This window comes from Lagenorhynchus albirostris, chromosome 14, assembly GCF_949774975.1.
Source record: "Lagenorhynchus albirostris chromosome 14, mLagAlb1.1, whole genome shotgun sequence".
In the NCBI taxonomy this organism is placed as follows: Eukaryota; Metazoa; Chordata; class Mammalia; order Artiodactyla; family Delphinidae; genus Lagenorhynchus; species Lagenorhynchus albirostris.
The window spans coordinates 63,725,987-63,750,450 of record NC_083108.1 but is presented as its reverse complement, the minus strand read 5'-3'; the positions used below and the strand labels follow the sequence as shown (position 1 = coordinate 63,750,450).

At 60.7% G+C, this 24,464-nt stretch overlaps 2 protein-coding genes across 22 annotated transcripts in view; both read left to right on the top strand.

The window, feature by feature from the left end:
* The first annotated feature begins 662 nt into the window (after positions 1 to 662).
* On the top strand, positions 663 to 14,642 carry RAB36 (RAB36, member RAS oncogene family). Of its 20 annotated transcripts, none has more exons than XM_060121261.1 (11): positions 663 to 782; positions 1,486 to 1,568; positions 4,317 to 4,408; positions 6,667 to 6,732; positions 7,096 to 7,197; positions 9,200 to 9,264; positions 10,764 to 10,819; positions 11,717 to 11,794; positions 12,060 to 12,150; positions 13,449 to 13,568; positions 13,816 to 14,642. In XM_060121261.1, the coding sequence occupies exons 2-11, from the start codon at positions 1,500 to 1,502 to the stop codon at positions 13,878 to 13,880; spliced, it is 804 nt and encodes a 267-aa protein (XP_059977244.1). In that variant the 5' UTR covers positions 663 to 782; positions 1,486 to 1,499; the 3' UTR covers positions 13,881 to 14,642. The 20 variants fall into 20 exon arrangements, 18 of the variants coding, with proteins under 18 accessions (XP_059977244.1, XP_059977230.1, XP_059977245.1 ...); XM_060121247.1 differs by having other exon boundaries at positions 6,967 to 7,197; positions 13,449 to 13,578; XM_060121246.1 differs by having other exon boundaries at positions 741 to 782; positions 1,486 to 3,700; positions 6,967 to 7,197; positions 13,449 to 13,578.
* A 6,575-nt stretch (positions 14,643 to 21,217) lies between these two features.
* Positions 21,218 to 24,464, top strand: part of BCR (BCR activator of RhoGEF and GTPase) — a 97,858-nt gene continuing 94,611 nt past the window's right edge. For both annotated transcript variants that reach the window (XM_060121973.1, XM_060121972.1), the window contains exon 1: positions 21,218 to 22,569. In XM_060121973.1, the coding sequence (XP_059977956.1) occupies positions 21,264 to 22,569 (1,306 nt within the window). In that variant the 5' untranslated portion in view covers positions 21,218 to 21,263. The remainder of the gene's footprint in view (positions 22,570 to 24,464) is intronic.

Sequence of the window (24,464 nt, the reverse complement as noted above, 5' to 3'; positions counted from 1 at the left end):
GCGATGAGGAGGCATTGGAGGGTTTGGAGCTGAGGACTGACATGATCTGATCTGTGTTTTAACAAGGGATCCCTGGGGGCTGCTGAACTGGGAATAGGATAGAAGCAAAGGTGGAAGCAGGGAGACCAGTTAAGGGGAGAGATGATGATGGTTGGGACCATGGTGAGATCAGAGGAAGTAGGAGGGAGAGAGAAGATACTGGACAAATTTTCAGGGTAGAACCTACAGGATTTACTGATAGATCAGACACTGGATGTGATGGAAAGAAGTCAAGGGATCTTGGAGATCCCTCCCTACCAGATAACAAGAAAAACACGAAATATTTACATAACAAGAAAAAGATCACATTTGCTATATTATGAAAATAAGTACTTAAACACTGCACATAATTCCCTCCACGTTTGAACCACCAACCCTCCCCAGCCATGGTGACATCAGGGAGGCCAGGTGCGCAAGTCTCTCCACAGTCAGCGCCGCCCAGGCCCGCCCCTGGAGCCCAGGCCCCACCCATGGCCGACCTGGCCCGCCCACCAGGCCCCGCCCTTGTTGCCATGGTGATCACCGGCGCTCGGGCCGCGTCCCGGAGTCTCCCGCGAGGCTCTGGTTGCTATGGTGATCGCGGCGCGAGACGCTGACGGAACACTTTTGGCTGTGAGCCCCATCCCCGACGTCCCGGATTCGTCAGACGCCCGCCTGTCCCGTGTGGTGCTCGTTGCCATGGTGATCGCGGCCACTGGACCCTCCGGACTAGGCAGCGTCAGGAGCCTCTGCAGCCGCCGCAGGTGAGTCAGCCGCCCCTTCGGACACACCCTCTCCCGCCCGCGTGATCCCCCGCCCACCTCCCACTGCATAACCTGAAAGCGGCCTGGGCCCCGGGCCTCCTCGTTTCCTGACCGCACACCCCGGGCCCCCAGTGCTGGTCTGGGGAGAGATGGTCCGATGCGGAGGACCACAGGCCTCTCTCTCGGTCAAGGCCACCCAGTGCGGAGGGGGCGGGAGGGAGAAGGAGCCGGGGCTGTGGAATAGGCTGAGGGGCCCGGTGCCAGCTGTGGTGGTTCTGGGAAAGGCCTGTGGGCTGAACCCTGAGGGCCCTGCATACCCAGAGCCTTCATCCCTTAAGGGGCAGGAGCGGGGGACCCCTCCCCACTCTACTTCCTCTACCCGGGCTGTGTGCACAGCCTGGCGACTGTGCTCCTTCACTCAGCGCAGAGCTGAGCTCAGGGAGGCGCCACTCCTGGTGGACATCAGTCAGGAGACTCAGGTCTCCTCGACTCCAAGGCCTGGTGGCAGGCCTGGTACCCGCCCCCGTGCCCCAACACACACTGCCTGCAGATTGGAGAGATGACCCCTGGCATCCTGACATTCCTGACAGAGAAGGAGGCTTGGACCTGTTTTCAAAGCTACTGCAACGTTAGGTATCAACTTTGGGGGAGTCCCCAGGGATTTCACAGTTCCCTAACTCTCTTCCCCCTTTTGGGGCCACAGGACTCCCAGGAAGAATGAGGTCCTCTGTGATGCCTTTGGGGCCCACGGTGAGCCGGGACCGCGTCATCACCAGCTTTCCTAAGGTAGGGAGGCGTTAGGCCAGCCCTTGATATGTGCACTGCTCTCCGGACACCACGCCCTCATCCAGCTTTCCCCACCTCACTCACCACTGGAAACAAAGCAGGTGAATCGGGGAGGTCAGTGCCTCTCTGACAGACCCCAGGGACTCAGCAGACTTCTTGAGAAGCTTGGCGTTGACTTGCCCAAGGTGGGCCAGCAAGTGAAAGGTGACACCAGGAGGCAGTGTGGCATGGATGTTAAGGGCACAGACTTTGCAGTCAGACTGTCCTGGGTGTGAGTCCTGCATGTCATTAAGCTGTGTGACCGCGGGCAAGTTACTCAACCTCTCAGAGCCACTGGTACAGAAGGATAATTCCTCTCATATTGGGTGTCTGGCTCATGGTAAAAGGGAGCTCCCTTGCCCAAGTGTGGTCACTGTTTTTCTCATTTTAATTATGACATTATCAAACAGCACTCCAGTTTCCTGACACCAAATCCGAAGTTCTCACCCCTTACCATTCTGCCTTCTGTCCTTGCTGGAAACTCACAGCTCTCTTCCATCTATATTAAAATCCATTATTAATCACAGCAGGGGATGCAAATCTGCACAGCCTCCCAAGGGAGCAGTGGGATAATGTCTCCCAGCACTGCAGATGCTCAGGGCCAGGCACTGCAGCAATTTGTAAAGTAGAAGGTCAGACACAACATAATGTCCTCGAGAGGGGGCCACGTAGACAGCAAAATGCTGCTTCTTGACACAGACTCGGGGAGGCATGAGCGCCTCTCAGGGGCTGATGCACAATGAGAGCCAAAGTAAGTTGTTGAGCACCATGTGTGAGAAAAGGAGCAGAAATGCATGTGTTTGCTTCTATGTGCAGGGTATCTGGAAGGATGCTTAAGATCCTGCCATCAATGGTTGGTGCTGTGGGGAGAAATCCTCTCTTTTGAGTCTTGGAATCTGTGCCCAGGCCGGTGGGGGAAGGAGGGTAGGCTCTGGGTATTTGGGGTCCGCAGTCATTCCTCCTCCCCCTCTCCTGCCTTCCCCCCAACCCCGAGTTCTGTCTCCAACATGCACAGATAAAGCCTCGGTGCTTTAGACCCGTGGACAGTGCCCCCAGGACTTTCCATCTCATCAGAGGCCCAGGCAGCTGCTTCTCTACTGAACTTGACAGTGGTGACTAGGGATGACGGGGACTGGGGTTAAAAAGCCAAAAGAAGGGAAGCGTGATCGGCACAAAACAGTCCAGGTCTCATGGGATGAAGGACCCCAATTACAAAGTGAGATGAGGCTCAGAGAGGTAGGGAGGACTGCCTGAGGTCACACAGCTGGGCGTGGGGGAGCCCAGACTTGACCCAACCGTGGCCGACTCCAGAGCTCTGACGTTTCCCCACCTTGGGAGGCAGGCTAGGGCATCCCTGCTTCCACAGAAGGTAAGATTCTCCGCCAACTGCCTGTGGCCAAGTTCATCCCACACTCCAGGGCCACAGCACTTCAGACCCAAGCAATTCGTGGTCAGATGGGGCCAGTCCTTCCTTCACCCCATGGGCCTCGGTTTTCCTCTGTGCGCTTCCTGCCAGCCTTCCCTAGCACACTTCTCCAATCTGTCCCAAGTCCTGGGACCCCTCTACTGACCGCCGTGTCTTGGCCAGCCCCCAGCTTGACACTGACACGGAAGTGGACGGAAAAGCAGCCAGCTTTCCCGAGAGGTGGCCCACCTTCGCATGGCCGGGGTCCCTGGGCTGAGCGCTCGTCTGCACTGCCCACTTGCTCCTCCAGTGAGCAGACCAAGAGGTGCCGTGAGGGGTGTCCCCACCTTACAGATGAGGACATGGGCGCTGTGAGGTCCCGCCCTCACCCCTGGCCGAGCTCCTTCACCGTCCCTGCTGCCTTGGTCTCACAGAGCCGAGAGGGCAGGTGGACCAGGGCAGAGCCGCAGGGGCCCTGAAGGACAGAGGGGTGGCCCAGGGAGCACAGCAGAGCACAGCAGCCGTCTCCAGCTCGGCCTCCTCCCACATCCTGGCCATGCCCCACACTTAGCCTTGGCCAATCTGACTGCAAAGCGTAATGGTCACCTTTCATTTGTTTAACATCATTTTTTCTAATTATAGAACAAACCTGCATTGGATGTGTCATGGCGTCTTTGCTGATCACTTAGTATGTATGTGCCAGACCAGCTCTGCGCTGGTGGCTTCACAAATGTAACCTCGTTTTATGCCCCCAAGTCCCTGAGATTTTCTAGATGCAGAAATTGAAGTGCGGAGACATGAGGCAACTACCCAGGGTCACACAGCAGCTGAGGGTGGACACAGGGGCCCTGCTCTTAGACCACTACCCAGTTCTGCCTTCTGAACAATATGGAAGATGAAAGTGTCTTCCAGGACATTTTCCATGCACAGCTATGCATATTTTTAAAACAAAAATGGCATCAGAGATCCATAGAAGGGGTAGGAGGATCTTGCCACTAAAAGGGCCCTTACAGCCCACCCCTCCTCTCATTGGAAGAGGCCCAGAGGGGACAGAGGGTTGATACGCCCGCAGCAAGGGCACAGCTGCCCCCAGCGGGACACAGCTCTCTGGATCCCCGCCTGGGCTCCCTGGTGTGTCCTGGTCCCACTGCTCCTCCTCGGGGCTCACAAGGCCCTGGAGCCTTGGGAGTCGCTGACAAGGTAGAGGACGGATGTGACCGAGGCTCAGGAAGGAACCTGCTGCCCACTTGGCGAGCTTTGCAGGGTGATGTGCCCACCTGTCTGTCTGTCTGTCTTGTTTCCAGTGGTACACGCCCGCCGCCTGCCTGCAGCTCCGGGAGCACTTTCACGGGCAGGTCAGCGCCGCCTGCCAACACAGGAATACGGGGACCGTCGGGTGAGTGCTGGCTTGGCCAGGGGAGGGTGGGGAGGGTCGAGCGCACGTGTGAGTGTGTGGATGCGGGCGCCGCCACCCCATACAGGTCTGAGGAGCATCCGCCGTTTATCTGGCTTTACCTGCCGCACCTGCTGTAGGAATAGCTCCCCCCCCTCAGTGAGGCCAGCAGCGAGGTCTGAGCACGGCTGTTCCCTCCAGAAGCATTTCCTGCCCTTCAGGCCTCAGACTTAGTGTTGGGTCCCTGGGGTCTCCCCTGAGTCCCCACCACACCTGCCCCCTCGCCCAGACGGAGCGGGTGCCCCCTGCACCATGCTCCTGAACTCCATGCTGGGTTCCTCGCCAGGCCACACGCAGGAAGGAGAGGCATGTGTGCGCCCCGTCACTGCCTCAGGGCGCCTGGCACTGCGGCACAGGTGTCCTGCCATGGTCACATCTTCTTAACAAACAGGTGTGGGGTCCTGCTTCCGCCATGCATCCTGAGGGGCTCATGGTCTGTTCAGGGAGAAGGCTGAGCTCACAAGTCACATGGGGACAGTGAGGCCAGGATGGCCGAGGTGGCCATGGTCACGGGCTGAGCATGGCGGCGGCTGCTGGGGGAGTGCTGGTTCCACACCAGGGGCTTCCCACCAAGGAGCTCCCAACCCTTCCCCACACTCAGTGCTGGAAGGCCAGGAAACTGGGGCACAGGGGAACCCAGTGGCCCTGCGGCAGCACCTTTACCCCTCCTGAGAAGCAGAGTCAGGGCCACCTGCTCCAGAACTAGCAGCGCAGGGAATTCCCTGGCAGTCCAGTGGTTAGGACTCGGTGCTTTCACTGCCGGGGCCTGGGTTCAATCCCTGGTCAGGGAACTAAGATCCTGCAAGCCTCATGGTGCAGCCAAAAACAAAACAAAACACCAGACGCGCGTGCGCACACACACACACATAGAACTAGCAGTGCAAATGCAGCGCACACACACACACACACACACACATAGAACTAGCAGTGCAGACGCGCGCGCGCACACACACACACATATAGAACTAGCAGTGCAGACGCACGCGCGCACACACACACACATATAGAACTAGCAGTGCAGACGCGCGCACACACACACACAGAACTAGCAGTGCAGACGCACGTGCACACACACGCACACACACACATATAGAACTAGCAGTGCAGGTGTGTGCGCGCGCACACACACACACATAGAACTAGCAGACGCGCGCGCACACACGCACACACACACACACACATAGAACTAGCAGTGCAGATGCAGCGCACACACACACATAGAACTAGCAGACGCGCGCGCACACACGCGCACACACACACACACACATAGAGCTAGCAGTGCAGATGCAGCGCACACACACGCACACATAGAACTAGCAGTGCAGACGCGCGCGCACGCACACACACACACATATAGAACTAGCAGTGCAGACGCGCGCCCGCGCACACACACACGCACACACACACGCACACATAGAACTAGCAGTGCAGACGCACACGCACACACACACACACACATAGAACTAGCAGTGCAGATGCAGCACCGAGGTAAGGGACGCAGGCAGGGGTACAGGGCCTGGGGCTGTGTGCCTGCCAGGACACCACCATCACCCTGGAGGGCATTCCAGGGCCAGGCAGGCTGGGGGCATGTTGTGGACTCATGTCTGCACGCCTGGGCCATGGCTCTAAGGTTCTCAGGCTCCCTGGGGAGGGGGAACCCTGCTCACCTAGAGCAGCTACCCCTCCCTCTGTGTGTGTCCTGCACTCGCACAGCAGCATTCCTGGGACTGTGGGTCACGCCCAAACCACCAGTCTCCTCCACCTGCAGACAGCAACAGGGCACCTCTGTGTCACCTGGTGACTTGGTGCAGCTCACCTGGCCACGTCTTCGAGGGAGGGGCCGTGTCTACTCTGCTCCCAGGCAGCAGCTAGTTCTGGAGCAGATGACCCAACTTGGACACAGCCCCACCTGGGGCTCTTCCCGCTGCTCCCTCAGCCCAAGACTCAGCCTCCCATGGTGCCCATTTGTGATTCTCATGGAGGGACATGGACCCAGTGGGATCAGGGGTACAGAGTCCCCAGAACAAATGCAAGTCCTCCTGCCCTCCCCTCTGAGGGCCAGTGAGGGGGACGGACATCCCAGAGTGTGTCACAGGTGACCTGTCCACATCACGAGTGGGGAATGCAGGGAAGGAGGGGCCCGTGTGCGCGAAGATGCTCCCGTGATCGCGCCTGAGAGCACCGCGCCGTACTCCTCACAGGCTCAAACTCTCCAAGGTGGTTGTGGTCGGCGACCTCTACGTGGGCAAGACCAGCCTCATCCACAGGTGCGCCACTGGCCCGGGAGGCTCCATCACATGTCGCAGTGGAGACCATGTGGCTGCTGGGAGGGGGTGCAAGAAATCTGGGAGATGGTGGGTCCGCGGGGAGTGCGGCGTCCTAGGAGCCTGGCATTGGTCACACCATCCCCGGGGCCACAGGCTCCCCTCCCTGCCCTCCCTGCCGGCAGACGCGGTACTTTTCACTGCCTTGACCCACTTGTTGGTCTCCTGCTGCCGCAGCCTCTCTCCACACGGAGTTCCCGCTGGCAGCTCCGTCGCCCGTGGCCTGTCTCTGCGGCCCGTCTCCATGGCCGTCACCGCCTGGTCTTCCCTGAGGGCGGGCTCTGATGGCTTCCTCGGCCCCCACAGGTTCTGCAAGAATGTTTTTGACCGCGACTACAAGGCCACCATCGGGGTGGACTTTGAGATGGAGCGCTTTGAGGTCGCCGGGATCCCCTTCAGCCTCCAGATGTAAGTCACCGCGCCTCGCTTGTTTCCCATCATATGGTTGTGGAGGGCTTCGCGGAGACACCGGGGGAGACCCCGGGGAAGGCCTCGGCGAGCGGGCAGGAAGCCCCGGGCGGTTTTGTGAAGCTGGGCTCTCTGCTGCCCCAGTCCCTGCAGCCTGATGTGCCCGCCCCCGCCCCCAGCCTCCCCTGGTGCTCCCCGTGGGCCCTCTGTGATCCCATTTGCCAGGCCAGCAGCGCGGCCTCCGGCAAGTCACTTCAGCCCTCCAGCCTCTGTTCCCACTTGGAAAACGGGGCCAAAACCGTTCCCTGCGTTCTGGGCTCTAGCAGAGGCCACACGGTCCACAGACCTTACTGGGGCCTGATGCTGCCCCGTCTCTCTCCCTCTGTCTGTGTGTCTGTCTCCTCCCTGCCAGACCTCACGCCTTGGCCTCTCAGGGACACACACACACACACACACACACCCCTGGCTTCAGCCCCTCTCCTCTAGTTTCCCTCAGAATAGCCCAGGGTCTCCCCCCAGCCTCATGCTTTCCCACCAGAGCCCCTCTCCTCCGGCACCTGCTGGTCTCCAGCCTGGGCCTCTCCTGCGTGGCCGACCCTGCTGGCATTCCCTGGGCCTCTGTCTGGTCCCCTCCTCCTGCGCTCTCCCTGGTGCTCACCCCTGCTCCCTGGATTCACTCCTCGGGCCTCCATGCCCCGGGCTGGGCCTGGGATCGCGGAGCTCACCCCCTTGTGGACTTCATTCAGCTCCTAATGTGTCGAGACAGTGCCCGCTCCTCTGAGACCAGTCCCAGTGCAGTCCTGGAGCAGATGGTACCACCAAACCTCGCCCAAGGGGGTGTACAGGGTCAGACCAGAGCAGAAGAGGCTGTGAAGACACAGGCCTGCAGGACCGAGGGGATGAGGAGGCAGGAGAGTGAAGCAGCACGAGCTGCTGGGGGCAGCCTAGCTGGAGCTGCGGAGGGCAGCTGTGTCTAATTAGAGGGCCCAGGAGGAAGCAGGGGGCTCTCCGGGCTCCGCCTCTCCTTGTCCTACACAGAGGCCATTGCCAGCCAATCAACTGGCCCCACTGCCAGGCCACCCTCCCGGCTCCCACCCAGAGTATTCTTCAGAAGTGGAAATGTGAATGAATTAATGAAAGAGCCAAACAGTTCTGCATCATGCTGGATCGCTTGGAAAAATTTCAGATTATTGGTGTCTTGTTCATGGCTTGTCTACTCGTTAGTTTACTGCGAAAACTTAAATTTTGATGTGTTGATTTTTAAAAAGGGTGGATTTTCAGACTCAGTCCTGCATTTTGACCTACAGCCTTGTTCTAAACCAGGGCAAGTAGATCTCAGCAGGTAACTTCCTCTATCTTTACTGTACCCATGGCAGACATCATTAATCAATTGTTGCATTTTTTTCCCATGGAGCCAGGGCTCAGCTCCTCCAGAGAGCCAGAGCTAACTGATCAGAGAAGCAAACCATGTCCTTGTCAGACAACGCACCCCACCCAGAGAGCTGAGCGTCCCCTCCACTGCCATGGGGAAGGTGGAGCCACACCCCAGTCACACATGCGCAAGTGGCAGAGCCCCAGTCCCATTCCCGGGGTCGCCTCTACAGGTGGACTTTCACATCTTGAGAGCAGCCACATCAGGGAGCACATTCTCTTTTTTATGGCGCAGTTGGAAGGGACTGAGCTACAGCTCCATTCATCTGGGCAGTGGAAATGCTAAGGCCGCGCCCCTCCCCGATGAGCACAGTGCATCCAGAGAGGGGGTTCCCCATGGGCGCCCAAGGAAGGAATCATAAGGAGCTGGGGGTGGGGCTGGCTGGCTGGCAGCAGCCACTTTGTGGCACCCATGCAGCTGGTGCGGGCATGTGGGTCTCCGGCCCAGGGCCCCACAAGCCTGCTGGCTGTGGACACTATGATCAATGGCTTAACCTGCCACCTCTCCGTTTCCCCTTTTCTCTCTCTCTCCCTCTCTCTCTCTCCCCCCTCCCTCTCGGTCACGGCGCAGCTGGGACACAGCAGGACAGGAGAAGTTCAAGTGCATCGCGTCTGCCTACTACCGGGGTGCCCAGGGTGAGTAGCCAGGTGACGGCAACAGTGGGGCCTCCACCATGTGCAGCAGGGGCTCCCCGTGAATCCCCTGCTGGGCGCACAGCAAGATGCCCAGGTATTCCGTGCAGGCACCAAGTCTGTCCTCTGAGAGCCACTGAGGAAACACGGGGCCGGTCCTCGTCTTCCAGCCGGGCCCAGGCCAGCCTCGGCAGCCACGCGCTTTAGGGACCCATGGTGGTGGGTGCTACCTGAAAGTCTCAGCCCCAGTTTCAGCTCAGAAGGGTGCTCAGAGTGGGGTGTACTTGTGCAGAGACCCCAGAAAGAAGAGCAGAGTCAACTCAGGAGCAGGGGGGCGGGGCTTGGCTGGAGGGGAGGGGTGGAGGTGGGCCCCCAGGTGGGGGCCAGCGGGGCTCCTCGCCCACCACATCCTTGCTGAGGGCGCCCCAGCCCTGGGCAGGCCTCCCGGTCAGCAGGCAGTAGCAGCATAAGCCCCCTCCTCTGACCAGGAAGAAGAGAGAAAGGGTTTCAGTGAGAGGTAAGAGCAAGCGGTCCAAGGCATCCAAACTGGACTCAGATGATGAGGTACAGTTAGGTCCACTCAGTACTGGTGTTAAAAGTCACATTTTCACTAAGGTTTGAAAAAAGCAAAAACAGGAAACCACGAGCACCTCGGCTGTGGATTGGAATAACAGCTATGCCACATCTGCTGTGGCCTCTCTTCTCAGGGGGATGACACCCCCTGGGAATAAGGCGTGGCGCCTGGCACAACCCTGCAGACAGCAGCCCGGCCACGGTCACCACCGCCATCAGCTTCCTCCTCCACTTCTCAGCCCCTCTGCCAGGGCGGGGCACATGGGTGGGCCTCCTGCAGCCTTCAGCCGAGGTGCAGAGGGAGGCCCACGTCCAGCCCTGATCACACCCCTGGGGCCAGAAGAGAGCAGGCCAGGAATGCTCTCCACATGGGGCCACCCAGGGCACAGGGGACCAGACAGGGCAGTGATGAGAGGAGCTGGGGGGAGGGGGCTGCATCTCCCAATTTCCTGCCCACCCTGCTCCTCAGAAATTGTTCCCCTGAAGCTGGTTGTTGCTAATCGCCAGCACGACCATAGCTGCCAGTGGGGGAAAGTCTGCTCCACGTCAGGCCCTAGGCCAAGAGCTTTAAAACAGCTGCTCCAACTTAGTCCTCAGAGCTACCCTGAGAGCTAGAGGTAGCTGTGGTCCTCACCATGTCACAGACGAAGGCTGAGGCTCTCAGCGTCAAGGCCTCACCTGCACTCCCTCAGCCGTAAGAGACAGAGAGGAGATTTGAACGCAGGGGCTCACCTTGCCTCCCTGGAGCCCCCTGTGGCTGGGCCGCTGGGTGTGGATCAGAGTGGGGGGCTGGGTCCCCAGGGCGGCCATGGGTGTCTCCCTCCCGGCGTCCGTCGCCCCCATCAGTTCTGCGGGAGCCCCCTTGTCACGCTGTGTTTGCCTCCCCCGTCACTGACCGGCTCCTGGCTCCCCCCCTCCACCCCATGCAGTGATCATCACGGCCTTTGACCTCACTGACATGCAGACCCTGGAGCACACCAGGCAAGTCTGGGGCTCTGCAGCCCCCGTGGGACCCTTGGGCCCAGAAAACTGCCTGGAGGGCTCCCCAAACCTGGGCCATGAGCTGGGCCCCTGACAGTGGGTACAGGTGACCAAGCTTGCGGGTCAGCACCCGCCACCCACGGGCCGATGACTGTTGGCTACCTTTTTATCCTTCAAGATCTGCAGCTACAGCAGAAGGCAGGGCCAGCTGGGCCTGTGGCCAGCGCAGAATGGCGCACGCTGGCTTCCGTGCTCTGCTGTTGTCATCTTGAAAGCCTGACTAATTTGTGGCGAGAGGCCTGGCATATTCACCTCGCCTGGGCCCTGTCTCTGGGGACACAACTGGGCACTTGCTGTCTCAGGCAGAGATCTGGGCAAGAGCCGGGGGTTGGGAATTCCCTGGTAGCCTAATGGTTAGGACTCCATGCTTTCACTGCCATAGTGCAGGTTCAATCCCTGGTTGGGAACTAAGGTAGGGAACTAAGATCCCAAAAGCCGCACAGCACGGCCAAAAAAAAAAACAAAAACTTTTTTTAATTAAAAAAAAAAAAGAGCCAGGGTTCATCAGCTGACAGACCAGAGCCCCTTCACCTTGCTTTTGTTTGGGGTGTCCACAGCCGCATCTCCAGCCCTGTGAGGGAGGCCAGGCTGGTCACTCCAGTTGGTGACAGTGCAGGTCTCACCCTGGGCGAGGGTAGAGCCGTGGCCTGGACAGGGCCTTCAGCTCCCCCTACAGCGCCCCTGCGTACCCACCCACCCGAGGCCCCCGAGGCCAGCTTGGGGCAAGCTACCCTCCTTGCAACCCTCGGCCCTGGGAGAACCCGGGCTGCACCCCATCCCAGCTTCCTCAGCCCCTGGGGGGGTGGGTGCCGTCTCTGCCTGTCCCCCATGTTCCAGGCAGTGGCTGGAGGACGCGCTGAGGGAGAATGAACCAGGCGCCTGCTTCCTGTTCCTTGTGGGGACCAAGAAGGACCTTCTGGTGAGCGGAGCGGGTCAGGGCCAGGGGCGGCCTCGGGAAACGTGGCCCCTTCAGCCTGGGCTTGCGGAGCAGAGGGTGACTCGTATTTGCCTACATGGGAACTTGCAGGCGGGGGTCTGAAAGCAGGGCCACTCGGTTCCCGGTGCTCGGGGCTCGTCCCATCAGGGAGGGACGCTGGCGCTCAGACTCGCCTGGGACCGCCGGGCTCACCTGTGGGCAGGTGCCAAGGCCCGGGGAGCTGGGTCAGCAGGGCCGCTTCTCTCAGTCAGGGGCCGCGTGCGAGCAGGCGGAGGCAGAGGCCGTGCGCCTAGCCAACGAGATGCAGGCCGAGTACTGGTCCGTGTCGGCCAAGACCGGTGAGTGGGTGCAGGGCTGCCGCCGTGGTGATCGGGGGTGGGGGCCCTGCCCTGGATGGGAGGAGTGGCACACCTGTGTTCTCTAGTGAGACCCCCGCAGCCGCTGTGGGGCATATCCATCCCGTCCCTGTGAGGTCACGACCAGAGTCTCAGGGAGGCAGTGGTGGGGCTGGGGTTGGAACGCAGCCTCACCTGTAACCACACCATCCTCCTGCCCCTGACCTGGTACAGGTGGGAGGGGCCAGTGACCGGCTGTCCCTCCCTTCCCCAGGTGTCATCATAGAAGGCACTCAAACATCCCTCACGGCCCTCCAGCCCTCCCCCACACCCCACCCAGTCTGCCCCAGCCTCACTGGGCCCCCGACCCCTGAGCTGCCCTTGCCCACGGGCACTGCTTACCCCGGCCCCCAACGCCTCTGAGCCTCATCATCCTCATCTGGGAAGTGGGGTGTTGCTGTCAATCTCGTTTTATTTTTAATGGAAAAATGTGTTTCAAATGATAAAAGCCATATGATTCACTGAGGAAAAATGAGAAAATGCAGAGAAGCAAGGAACAGATTTTGAAAACAGGTTGTTGGGGGGATGAAATGAAATAACTGCCGGGGGTACAGGAGGCCCCAAGGCCATGGGGACTCGGGAATGACACCTGGGAGCCCTTACCCCGGGCGAGGGGCCACCGTGGACACCTGCCCAGGGGTTGGGTGAGGCAGCAGGAGTGCGAGTGGAAGTACCACCTCCAGCCCAACACAAAAAGTGGCAGCCCCCATGTCCAGTTCCCTCTTCTCCTTCCTGACGGTGTCCCTGAGGCTGTGAGAACCCGCCCTCTTATTGGAGTAACAGCATGTGCCCTGAGAGCTCCCTATGGGCCAAGAAGGACTGCCCTGTGCGGTGGTATAGGTTGTTAACTGCACAAGGGCAGCATGTGTGTCGGGGGCTGGGCCCGGCCCTGTGCCCAGATGGGTGGTCTTGTCCTCCTGGCGGAGGACATGGGGGCCAGTGGCTCTAATCCTCATGGCTGCCCACTGGAGAGGTGCTCAAAGGTTACAGGAAAGCAGGCCCACACTGCTCGGTGCCTGGCCCACGGGTGCTCAGTAGCAATTGATTGGAAGAGTAGATGCCGGGAAACCAAGGCTCAGAGATTTTCAGGAGCGGCCAGGGCAGGTGGCCAGGGTGGGGAGCCCATCCCCTGCACAGCGGGGGGGCTGTCCTGGCTCCCGCACCACTGGCTCCCCCACCCCCCAGTGCATCCATGGGCAGGGGCAGAGGTGGCCGGGGTCATGGCTGTCCCGTGCCCACAGGGGAGAACGTGAAGGCGTTTTTCAGCCGTGTGGCCGCCCTGGCCTTCGAGCGCTCAGTGCTGCAGGACCTGGAGCGGAGGAGCAGTGCCCGGCCGCAGGTCGGCGACGGGGACATCATCCGTACGTGCAGGTGATGGGCTGGGCTGGGGAGAGGCTTGCGGCCTGAAATCCGCGTCCACCACCCTCCGGCCCAAGACTCAACCATTCCCTTGGCTCGTCGCCCTCTGCTCTTGGCTCCTGGCTGCCCCTTCCCCCATCCCTCTGACCTCCAGCCTGCAGCCTCCCTGCCCACCTGCCAGCTCAGACACCCACCCCCATCAGCTGCAGGTGCCTGGTTGATGCCAGGTGACTTCTCCCCTCATTACAGGGATGGAGGGACATCCACCCGAGACCCAGGACAGCAAGAGGCCCTCCAGCCCAGGTTGCTGTTAGCTGAGCCTGCGTCAGAGGCCTCCACTGCCTGCATGCGTGTGGGCAGTGCCTCCCGTGACCTGGAGGGTGACATGGAACACCCACCGTGCTGAGCCCCAGGGCTCTGCCTCTTCTCTTTAGCGGGTCGGGAGCCAGGGAAGGCCCCCAGTGGCTCCCCAGGGCCCCATGCTGCCCAGCTGGTGGGGGCACTGAGGCTGTCATCTGGAAGGCCAGTTGCACTTACAGAGTCACTCGACAGCCCCCCGGCCCCGGGAGGCTCAGGACCACACGTGCCCCCAGGCCCACAGCGCTCGTCCTGGACACAGCATCCCCTCAGGCCTCTTCCCCACTTTCCTGGGTCGGCCTCAGAATCATCCTCATCTCGGTGGTCCAGACGAGCGGTACTTGCTGAAGTCAAGGCTCCCTGTCTGCTGCAACCCGGATCGGGCAAGAGCACCCAGGTCTCCCCTCCCCAGCTCCCGCCCAGAGCGCCCAACCCTCTCCATGCCCTCGTGTTGCTCCTCCTCAGGGGCTACTGAGCCCCCGCCCACCCCACTCTCCCCAACCCTGGGTGTGTGCCCCCCAGTCCTGCCCTCCGTGGCCATAGGCAGGTGGCACGTCTGGCTCCCGCCTGTTTCTCATAGATGGTGAGCATTTCGGGCAGCCAGGTGGTTAGCCGCCGGGAGACTAGGCGGCTTTTGTTCATTCCCCCTTCACCACATTTTTAGCTCTCCTCTTTTATAGATAGGAGATACTTCTTTATATAAATCACTCCTAAAGGAATGGCATATGTGCTTATTGTGAAACGAGACAGCACAGAGCTCTGCATGCAGAGTGACAGTCCCTGCGGTCCCGGACGTAAGCCTTGTCTGCAGCGGGTAGGACTCCTGTTCCTACACAGCACGGCCACGACCTGGGCGCCTTGTTTGCCGTTAAATCAGAGTGACTTCTCCCCACGCCCACAGGGCAGGCCGCATTCCGAGGAGCTGCCAGAGCGAGCCTGCGTGTCCCTTCATGCAGATGGGCCAGAGTCCATCCACCCTGCCCGACCGTGGGACAGTTGGCTTGTGTCCAGCTTTTAGCTTTTTTTTAACTGAAGTGACCATCCTCATAGTTATAGCTTTGCACACTCGGGTTTCCCCACAGAGGCCTTGCTGGGCCTTCAGTGGGCTGGCCCACCAGACCCAGTTTTGAGGGGCAGGCTATCTCAGGGTGCACCACGACCGGGTTTGGGGCACACCACAGACAGCGTCAGGATGGCAGACCCTGGTCAGGTGGGCTGGCACCCTCCCGGCTCCGTCCCCCACCCTCTAGGCCCCAGGACTGGGGGCGGTAATGCACCCTGCTGTCACTAGCCCCCGAGCCAGGACCACTGTCTCATGTGCGCCCACCCCTCCAAATGGCCCTTTGTGAAACTCTCCTCCTGTTGCCCCGTGTGTGCCCAACTGTTCAATGTTTCTTCTGAAGTGGCAGAACCACTTTGCTGTGGTTCCACTGATACCATGAGTCCACAAAGACATCCTCTGCAAGCACTTAAATTTCTGGGGTGGAGACCCAGGGCCACACGCGAGAGCTTCAGAGCCATCCCGGGGCCCTTCCCCTCCTTCGCTTTTCTCACCCTGTCACTCAAGGCCCCTCAGTGGCTGCCCCAGCCCACCCTGCAGGCCCCTGTGCTCCAGCCTTCACCCGTGGTCACTAGGCTTTGCAGGTGCCAGGCCTCTTCTGTGCCCGGCGGCTCAGGCGCTCCTTCTCTGGGAGGACTTCCTGGAGCCCCCACGGCTCCCACAGCACTTGTTACTTCTGGGTGTGGTGTCCATGTTTGGGCTTCTCCCCCGTCCCCCCCCACCGCCTTGTGGGACCCTAAGAGCCAGGGCAGCGACCCTGTGACCTCATCTCCCCAGCATCTCCTAGACAAAAGGCCCCCAGCAGGTGCTCACCTAGATGTAGCAGGGAGATAGGAATCCCGCTGAGTCTCCGGCAGACACAGTCACTCTCACCAAGATGCCTCTTTGTGAACCTCCTGGGCACAGTCCTGTGCTTGGCCCTCCTCAGTGGCCGGAGGCGGGTGTGCCCGCTGCTCGCTCAGAGGCTCCTGAAGTCAGGCAGCAGCCAGTGAGGGCTGCAGGGGCTCAAGCGTCAGGTCTGTTCCTGGGAGGAGCTCGGTGAGAGGCAGACAGAAGATTCCAGGGAAAGCCGTGCAGGCCTGGGGAGGGAGTCGCATGCAGGCACCACCACTGCCTCCAGCCCGTTGGAGGTGGGAATTCTGGCCCAAAGCAGGGGCTACCCAGGAATGGGGCCATCCAGCCTCTTGGGGGAGTAACCAGAACCCCCATTTACTGAGCACTCAGTGGAGGGGGAAGAAGTCCTTTTCATCCCAGCAACCCTGGGGGCTGGGTATCAGGACCTCCTGTCCCCACCTAACTGGAGAGGAGCCTGAGCACAGAGCCCAGGTGACAGGATGCAGCTGAGCACTTCTCCGCATTCCTTGTCCCTCCTCTCTCTCCGCCTCCCACGCCAGCTTGCAGTGTGATCCCAGCGGGAATCCCACTCCAGGTCCCACACCTGCTCCTCCTCAGGGTCCACAGCAGAGCTAATGAGCTAATCAGTCGCTCCCCATCACAGCCTGCTTCCTGAGCCCCGTGATTTTAGTCGGTCCTTCCCCAGCCCCACAGCCACGGGACCAGTCTCCGCAGTGACCCAGAGCACCGTGGGGGTCTCGGCCTCCTGGCAAGCAGGAGCCTCCCCCTTCCCCGACCCTGCTGTGGCCTCTGGAGGGAACGGGGGGCCTCGGATCCACCCAATGCCCACTTCGGCCTGATGATGGGATGGGAGCCACTCCCAGAGGGACTGCGCTCTCCTGAGGGACCCGGGCAGCCTAAGCTGGACACCTGAGGTCGCCTGAGATGTAGGTAATGGAGCATGCTGACCGGCAGGGGACCTGCTCCACTCACACCCTCACACAGATAAGAGCCTGGGAGAGGCCAGGGTGACAGGCGTTCCTGGCCTGGGGACTACAGAGGGGACTCGGGGACTAGGAGGCCCAGGGTGGGGATGAGAGGTGGGGTGTGGGGTGGGGGAGCTTTCAGAAGCAGCAACAGCTCAGAGAGGGCCCTCATCTTCTGAGCCTTCGGGGCTCCCAGAGACAGGGGCAGGGGGCCCTGGGCGCACGTCACCCAAGGAGGCCCTGAGACGAGACACCCTCCCAGCAGACCCCGGACTCCTCTGCCATCTGCTGTGGCCTCCCCTGTCACCTCCCATATGTCGGGCAGACAGGGAGCGTGGCTGTCCCACGGCCTCCTTCCAGGCTCCACCCCCTCATCCAGATGCCTCCCAGAATTCAGGGCCACCAGCCACCTGTCTGAGCCTGTGCCCCAGGAGGGAGCAGGGTAGTGCGGCCTGTCCCCAGGCTGCTGTTTGCAGACGCTTCCTTCTGCTCCCTGTTCCCCAACAGGTGTATGGCACCCCTGGCCTGAGGGTGCTCTGGGCCTCTGGCCACTGGAAGCCACAGCCTGCACCATGTCACTGGCCGTGGCTTCAGGAACCAGCTCATCTTGTCCCAGCCCCTTCTTCTCTGTGAAGCGGGAAATGGCAGCCTGGGCACTCGGCCGGCAGAATTGATTCTGCAGATGTGGTGGAGTTACAGACAAGGGGGCCTGGGAGGAAAGGCCCACAGCTCACTTGTTCAGAGCCCTTGGCCAGGGAAGTCCCTCAGAGACCCCGGCTACCCACTCTGGGCTGGGGTTGGTAACCTGGAAGAGGCACCCCACCAGGCACCATCCAGCACAGAGCAACGAGCAGGGCCAGAGAACAGCTGTATCGATCGCCCCCATTTTCTGATCTTGCCCGAAGCTCCCTGGGGCTGACGGATGGCAGATGACAGATGGGGGTCATGTGGCCACATCCCGTTTGGAGGGAGCCCTCCTCTAGCCTCTGCCCCCAAAGCGGGCAGAGAGGAGGGTACAGACAAGGCAGGGAAGGAGCAAAATATGGTCCCCACTTATTGTTGTGTGAGACCATTAGCAGTCACTCCCCATTCCTCCCATCCCCGATCCCCAGGTGACTGCCAACCTACTTTCTGTTTCTATAGACTTGTCTATTCTGGACATTTCATGTAAATGGAGTCATACAATATGTGGCCCTTTATGACTGTTTTCTTTCACTTGGCATAAATGTTTTCAAGGTTCATCGATGTTTAACATGTATTGGTACTACATTTTCTTTCATGGTCATATAATATTCCACTGTGATATTCCCATGACAGACGTTGGGGTTGTTTCCATCCCCAGGGTTCTGAGGCATCGGAAGTTCTGCGTTCTGTCCAGCAGAGGGGGCCGTTGAGTCCCAGGCTCTCCTTCCAGCAAAGGGACCGGATGGTGGGGGGGGGGGGCGGGAGGGGGAGGGAGAGAAAGAGAGAGAGATTGTGAAATGAATTATAGAGCCACAAAACCATATCCCAGAAAATGAAGGAAGTTGAGGAGGGGACATCACCAACAATCCCACTTTCCTGTTCCATTTTAGTTTTTAGATGAAAAAAAAAACATCTATTGGGAGTGGTGGTGATTGTAGTGATGGTTTTCACGGGTGCGAAACGCCTGATGTGACCTCCTGCAGCCCACACCAGCCTCACCCCATAACCCAGCTGTTCCTCAGACACACCCAGAACTCTGAACTCTCCCCATCTTTGCCTGTCTGTCCCCATCTTTAGGACCAGCTCGCTGGCCAGCCTTCCCCTGACCTCTGCCTCCTCCTGAATGCCCGCCCTCAAGGCCCACACACCTCTGCTGCGGCCTGGCTCTGCCCGCCTCACCCTTTCCTCCCTGGGCTCTGCGCTCCCACCCGGGTCAGCACTGGCTGAGCACTTACTATGTCGTAAGCATTGGGGGTTCACTGGGGAACAAGACAGACAGATCTCTGTTCTTGGAAGTTTACATCTAGCTGGGGACAGACACCAAATGGGGGACTACAGAGTGTCATATATATGGACCCCACTTTCCTCCTCATTCTTCCCTTCCTCAGGAGGGAGGAATGATAAGAAAGCTCTTCGGGGAAGGACCAGAGACCCGGGGTGGGAGTGCTTTCAGGGAAGGCTCAGAGGATGGGAGGAGTGTCCTTGGGGCCAGAACAAGCTGTCCCATGGGAAGATAGCCACTATCTTGCAGTGTCCTTGTGCCCAACGAGCCACTTGCTCTACCAAGAGAGCAGAGCTTGCAAACCCAAACCAAACAGCATCAGAGTTCTGATATGAGCTTGCTTATGTGTACAATATTTAAGGTGGGGCTGAGTTGGGGCCTGCAAACAAGGGAAGGGGACACCTCACTGATGGATGAAGCCACCCCCCCACAAAGTATCCTTTTCTTTCCCAGGTGTTTAATGATAATGTCCCTGATGAGCCCACAATTCCCCCTGGAAACTCAGAGACCCTGTCAGCAAGGGGAAAAAAATGTTTGTGCTTTTGGGATTCTCCTTGCTGACAGCCAGGGAATGGGGTTCTGGAGGCCTGGGTTCTAGTCCTGTCGGACCCACTCGCTGGGTGACGGGAGCAGGTCATCCAAGGAAGGCAACTGATACCGATGCTGAGCTGCTGTGTGCCATGCCCTGGGAGGTCAGGATTTATTATACCCGTTTTGAAGAAGAGGTCATCAGGATGTGAGCACTGCCGAGGAGGTGATTCCCGCCTCGCATTGCTGGCCACAAAGTCAGGGCATCAACCTCTGTTTCCTCACCTGCAAAACAGGCTTTACAAGGGCCCTGTTGGCCTTGCAGAGGAGTGGGAGGGGACATGGGGCCTGGGAGGGGTGACAGCAGGAGGGTGGAGAGCCTGCAGGGGGCGGCAGTGAGCTGTGCCTGGAAGTGTCTGCCAGTCCTGCTCCCCAGGGTTTTCCTGCCAGTCTCCCAGGGCACCAACATTAAAGGTAATCATGGAAGGAAGAGCACATGCTTTATATTTGCCCCATCTGGTTGCCTTACACATGGTGCTCACAACATCTGACATAAGAGGACAAAACTTGGGCTCAGAGAGGGGAAGGGAATTGCCAAGGTCACAAAGCCCAGAGTGGGAGAGACCTGAATCCCAGCCAGGCCGGCCCTGGGCTCTGTTCCTCTAGATTAGATGTCCTGGCATCCGCTCTGGGTGGCACTGGAACTGCGGGGAAGGCAAGACAAACCCTCACATCCGTGCAGGGACAACAGCCGCGGGGGCGGGGGCGGGCGGTGGGGAGGTATTCTCGTTCTCATTTCAACGCCCAGGAAGCAGGCACAGAGGGGCAGAGGCGGTCAGGACTCAAGCCGGGTTCTCTGGTCGACAAATCCTGTTTCCGTATCCCCTCACCCAGCAGGCTGGTGGGAGTATTTTCACTTGACGCCCCTTTGACTCCCTCCAGGGTGCTGTGTGTCTAAGATCTCTCGGCTTCCCCGGGGGACGAGAACAGATTTTGTTTCCCTGCCCGCCTGGGCTATGCTGTCTTCCGCGCAGCCCTGCGCGTCCCAGTGGAGGCTGGCGACCCCTTCAGAGGCAGATTACAGAGATAAGTTCTGAGTCAGGCAAACACCTGGCCCAGGACCGCAGGAAGGGAGACGTGGGTGTTGAGTGACCTGGGGAGAAATTCCTATTGATTATCTCTGTGACAGTCCCGTGTGGCAGATGTTGCTTCATCACCCACCCCGGGACCCCAGCGCAGCAGGCCCGTTGGCACCGCTGGGTGACCTGCCCGCTAGGGGCGCGCTCAGTCGTGACGCCGGTGAGGGGCTGCCGGGCTGGGGGGCAATGCGGACCCAGGGGTTCCTGTCCCAGAAGTGCAGAACTCGCCGTCCGGGCCTCGGTTTTCCCAGGCTCGGGGACGCTGGCAGGGCCACGGCTGGGCGGGGGAGCGGCCCCTTTAAGAGGCCCTCACGCTCGGTCCGCCGCGCCGCGGCCACCGCCCCCCGGCCCTCCCCTTCCTGCGGCGCCGAGTGCGGGCCGGGCGCGAGTGCGGCGGGAGCGGGCTGGCCAAGCGCAGCGCGGGGAGTCGGTGGCGGCTGGGCGCGGGCGCAGGAGCCCGAGGAGAGCAGCGCGCCGGCGGCGGCCATGGGCTAGCGGGCCCAGCCTAGCGGAGGTAGCGCCCGCCCCGCGCGCGCCGGGAGCCCCGCACACAATAGCGGCGCGCGCAGCCCCGCGCCCTTCCCGCGCGCGCGCGCGCGCGCGCGCGCGCGACCGCCCCTCGCCCCGCCCCGCGCGCGGGGAGCCTGGCTGCAGCCTCACCTGCAGCCCGGGAGGGGGCGGGTATTGTTCGCCAGCTGCCGTCACCGCTGCCCCGCTGGGGGCATGGGGGCCGCCCGGCGCCCCGGGCCGGGCCTGGCGAGGCCGCCGCGCCGCCGCTGAGCCGGGCCCCGCGGCAGCCGGGCGGCGCAGGTGAGGCCGGCCGCGCCATGGTGGACCCGGTGGGCTTCGCCGAGGCGTGGAAGGCGCAGTTCCCGGACTCGGAGCCGCCGCGCATGGAGCTGCGCTCGGTGGGCGATATCGAGCAGGAGCTGGAGCGCTGCAAGGCCTCCATCCGGCGCCTGGAGCAGGAGGTGAACCAGGAGCGCTTCCGCATGATCTACCTGCAGACACTGCTAGCCAAGGAGAAGAAGAGCTACGATCGACAGCGCTGGGGCTTCCGGCGCGCGACGCAGCCCCCCGACGGCGCCGCCGAGCCCCGCGCGCCGCGCCCCCAGCCCGCGCCAGCCGACTGCGCCGACCCGCCGCCCGCCGACGAGCCCGAGGCCCGGCTCGACGGGGAGGGCTCCCCGGGCAAGGCCAGACCCGCGGCCACTCGCAGGCCTGGGGCCGCCGCTCCCGCGGACCACGACGACCGCGGGCCCCCCACCAGCGTGGCGGCCCTGCGTTCCAATTTCGAGAGGATCCGCAAGGGCCCCGTCCAGCCGGCGGCAACGGACGCTGAGAAGCCCTTCTACGTGAACGTCGAGTTCCACCACGAGCGCGGCCTGGTGAAGGTCAACGACAAAGACGTGTCGGACCGCATAAGCTCCCTGGGCAGCCAGGCCATGCAGATGGAGCGCAAGAAGTCCCAGCAGGGCGCGGGACCCGGCCCTGGGGACCCGCCCAGGCCCTCCTACCGCGGGCGCCTCTCCGAGAGCAGCTGCGGCCTCGACGGCGACTTTGAGGACGCGGAGCTGAACCCGCGCTTCCTGAAGGACAACCTGATCAACGCCAATGGCGGCAGCAGGCCCCCCTGGCCGCCCCTGGAGTACCAGCCCTACCAGAGCATCTATGTCGGGGGCATGATGGTGGAAGGGGAGGGCAAGGGCTCGCTCCAGCGCAGCCAGAGCACCTCGGAGCAGGAGAAGCGCCTTACCTGGCCCCGGAGGTCCTACTCCCCTCGGAGCTTTGAGGACAGCGGAGGCGGCTACACCCCGGACTGCAGCTCCAATGAGAACCTCACGTCCAGCGAGGAGGACTTCTCCTCGGGCCAGTCCAGCCGCGTGTCCCCGAGCCCCACTACCTACCGCACGTTCCGGGACAAGAGCCGTTCACCCTCGCAGAACTCCCAGCAATCCTTCGACAGCAGCAGCCCCCCCACGCCCCAGTGTCAGAAGCGGCACCGGCAGGGCCCGGTGGTCGTGTCCGAGGCCACCATCGTGGGCGTCCGCAAGACGGGGCAGATTTGGCCCAGCGATGGGGACAGCTTGTCCAGCAGGCTGCTTCAAGACGGCGCCTTCCATGGAGACGCAGGTGGGTACCTCTACCACCCTGGTGGGCACACCTGACCCTGGCTGGAAACCACTGAGCAGTAGGGAATGCGGGGAGGAAAAGGTAGATAGTTTTTGGAGTGATTTTCAAATACTGTTGTGGACTGGAAGGATTCTTACTGATTCTGAGCCTGAACAAACTGCATCCCACCTTCCTCCTGAAGGCAGATTCCCAGCGTTTGGAATGGGATTGGGGTGGGAGGGGTGGTGTGTGGGATGGTCGGTGGCTCCTTCCTTTGGGTCTAGAGCCCTGTGCTTCTCGCGAGAGTACTCTCTGTGAGTTGGGACCAGGATGCCCTGGGCAGTCATCTCCTTGCCTTCTGATCCCCCGCACCCGAGCAGTAGGGATGGTATAAAGAGTGGGTCATCTCTGCTGCTTGGATGGAGGCTTTTAGCCGGGATTGATCCGTGTCTTGGGCAATCCCCGCCACCTGTCCTCAAGAGTTATATGACACGTTTGGGGAACCCAAGAGATGCCAGCTGCTCCCAGGCCATGGGAGTGTCAGGTTCGCTTGCTAGTCAGAGCAGGTGAAAATACGAATGAAGAGGAAGTGAGGTGACCGACAGTTCTGACTCAGTGGGCCACTGAAGATCCCCAGGGTGAAGATTTTAGCCAGGGCTGAAGCAGGGCCACGCCTGTTCTGATCTGCCCAGTTTTGATGAGAGACATCAACCCGCATTACTCACCTCTGCGTCTTACCCTAGCTCCATTTTCTGATCCATCAGTGTGCTCTCGCCTCCTCATCTTCCCTGCCCACCGGTGCTCATTTTGGGCTCCTAGTCCACCGTCTGACTCCTGGCCCTGAGATTAAACCTATGGGATTCGTGTATATAATACGTGTGCACATCTGAGTACAAATACCGTGAGGCGCAGGGGTGACGGGACTGGGTTTTGAGATCCAGGCACAGTTCGTGATTGGAGTAAGGAGAGGGATTTGGGGGGGTGGCGGGTGAGGCAGTCGGCAGTCTCTCAGAGTCCTGGTCCCTGTTGGGCTGATCCGGTTTTCTGCTCCATTGATTTTTCTTTCTCTGCTGATGGAGTTGTATGTGCTTCGTTGGTCAGCATCCTCTTGAAACAAGTGAGGCTATTTTTGGCTCTGTGGAGTGGCCTTTTTGCGATCGGTGCCCCGTCCTGTTTGTTTTAGGCACATCTAGTTGCTGACTTCATCTGCTGCTGGGGTGGGCTGTGGTGTGTCGCCGGGATCTGTGGCCTGGCCCAGCCGCATCCCCTGAGTCCCTCGTGGGACGGGTTGGTGGGAGGCCATAGTATTTAGAAGCCTGCTTTGCAGGCACGTCAGCTCCTCCGGGGTCTGGAGGATTGCCCTGTGGTCGCTGGGCACCAGCCCCGTCTGGCCAGCTGTCGGCCGAGCGAGCCAGCTTGAACTGGTCCTCGGCGCCCGCCAGGGTGTGGGAGAACGTCGTTAATGAAGCAGAAAATGAGACGTTTTCGTGGAGACCTACAACCTGAAACCATGTCTTGCTGGGGGAATTCGGAGTCTCCAGGGACCAGGGCCTTGTTGGAGGGGGTGTGTTTCGGGACCCTCCCTGCGGGCCGTCTCCCTGAGCTCACAGCTCCTCGCCTGCCTCTCAGCCCCTGCACGCAGGAGAACCCGGCTCCGTGGGTGACGCTGGGTAGGTTCCCAGCCAAGGAGTTAATTTGACAGCTTGGACCCCACTCTTAGCACTCTCTGGGTCCTTCTCCGAAAGTCCTCAAGGTCCCACGTTCTCTCTCCTGTTAGGTTTTGAAACTCTTGGTGGTTTTAGCTCCGGGAGCCTGTAAGCTCAGTACCCAGCACGCTCCTCTGAGCGTCGTGGCTGGAGGGGAAGGAGAGACCCATGGGCGCGGCCATCTGTCTCTGTCCTGACTGTTTACCCATG

Bases quoted from the DNA above. Each gene is read 5' to 3' on its own strand.
- RAB36 (XM_060121245.1), top strand. From the start codon at position 3,611: ATGGTCACCTTTCATTTGTTTAACATCATTTTTTCTAATTATAGAACA. The intron at 3,701-4,316 runs GTATGTATGTGC...TCTTGTTTCCAG, and splicing joins GCGTCTTTGCTGATCACTTA to TGGTACACGCCCGCCGCCTG. The intron at 4,409-6,666 runs GTGAGTGCTGGC...TACTCCTCACAG, and splicing joins AGGAATACGGGGACCGTCGG to GCTCAAACTCTCCAAGGTGG.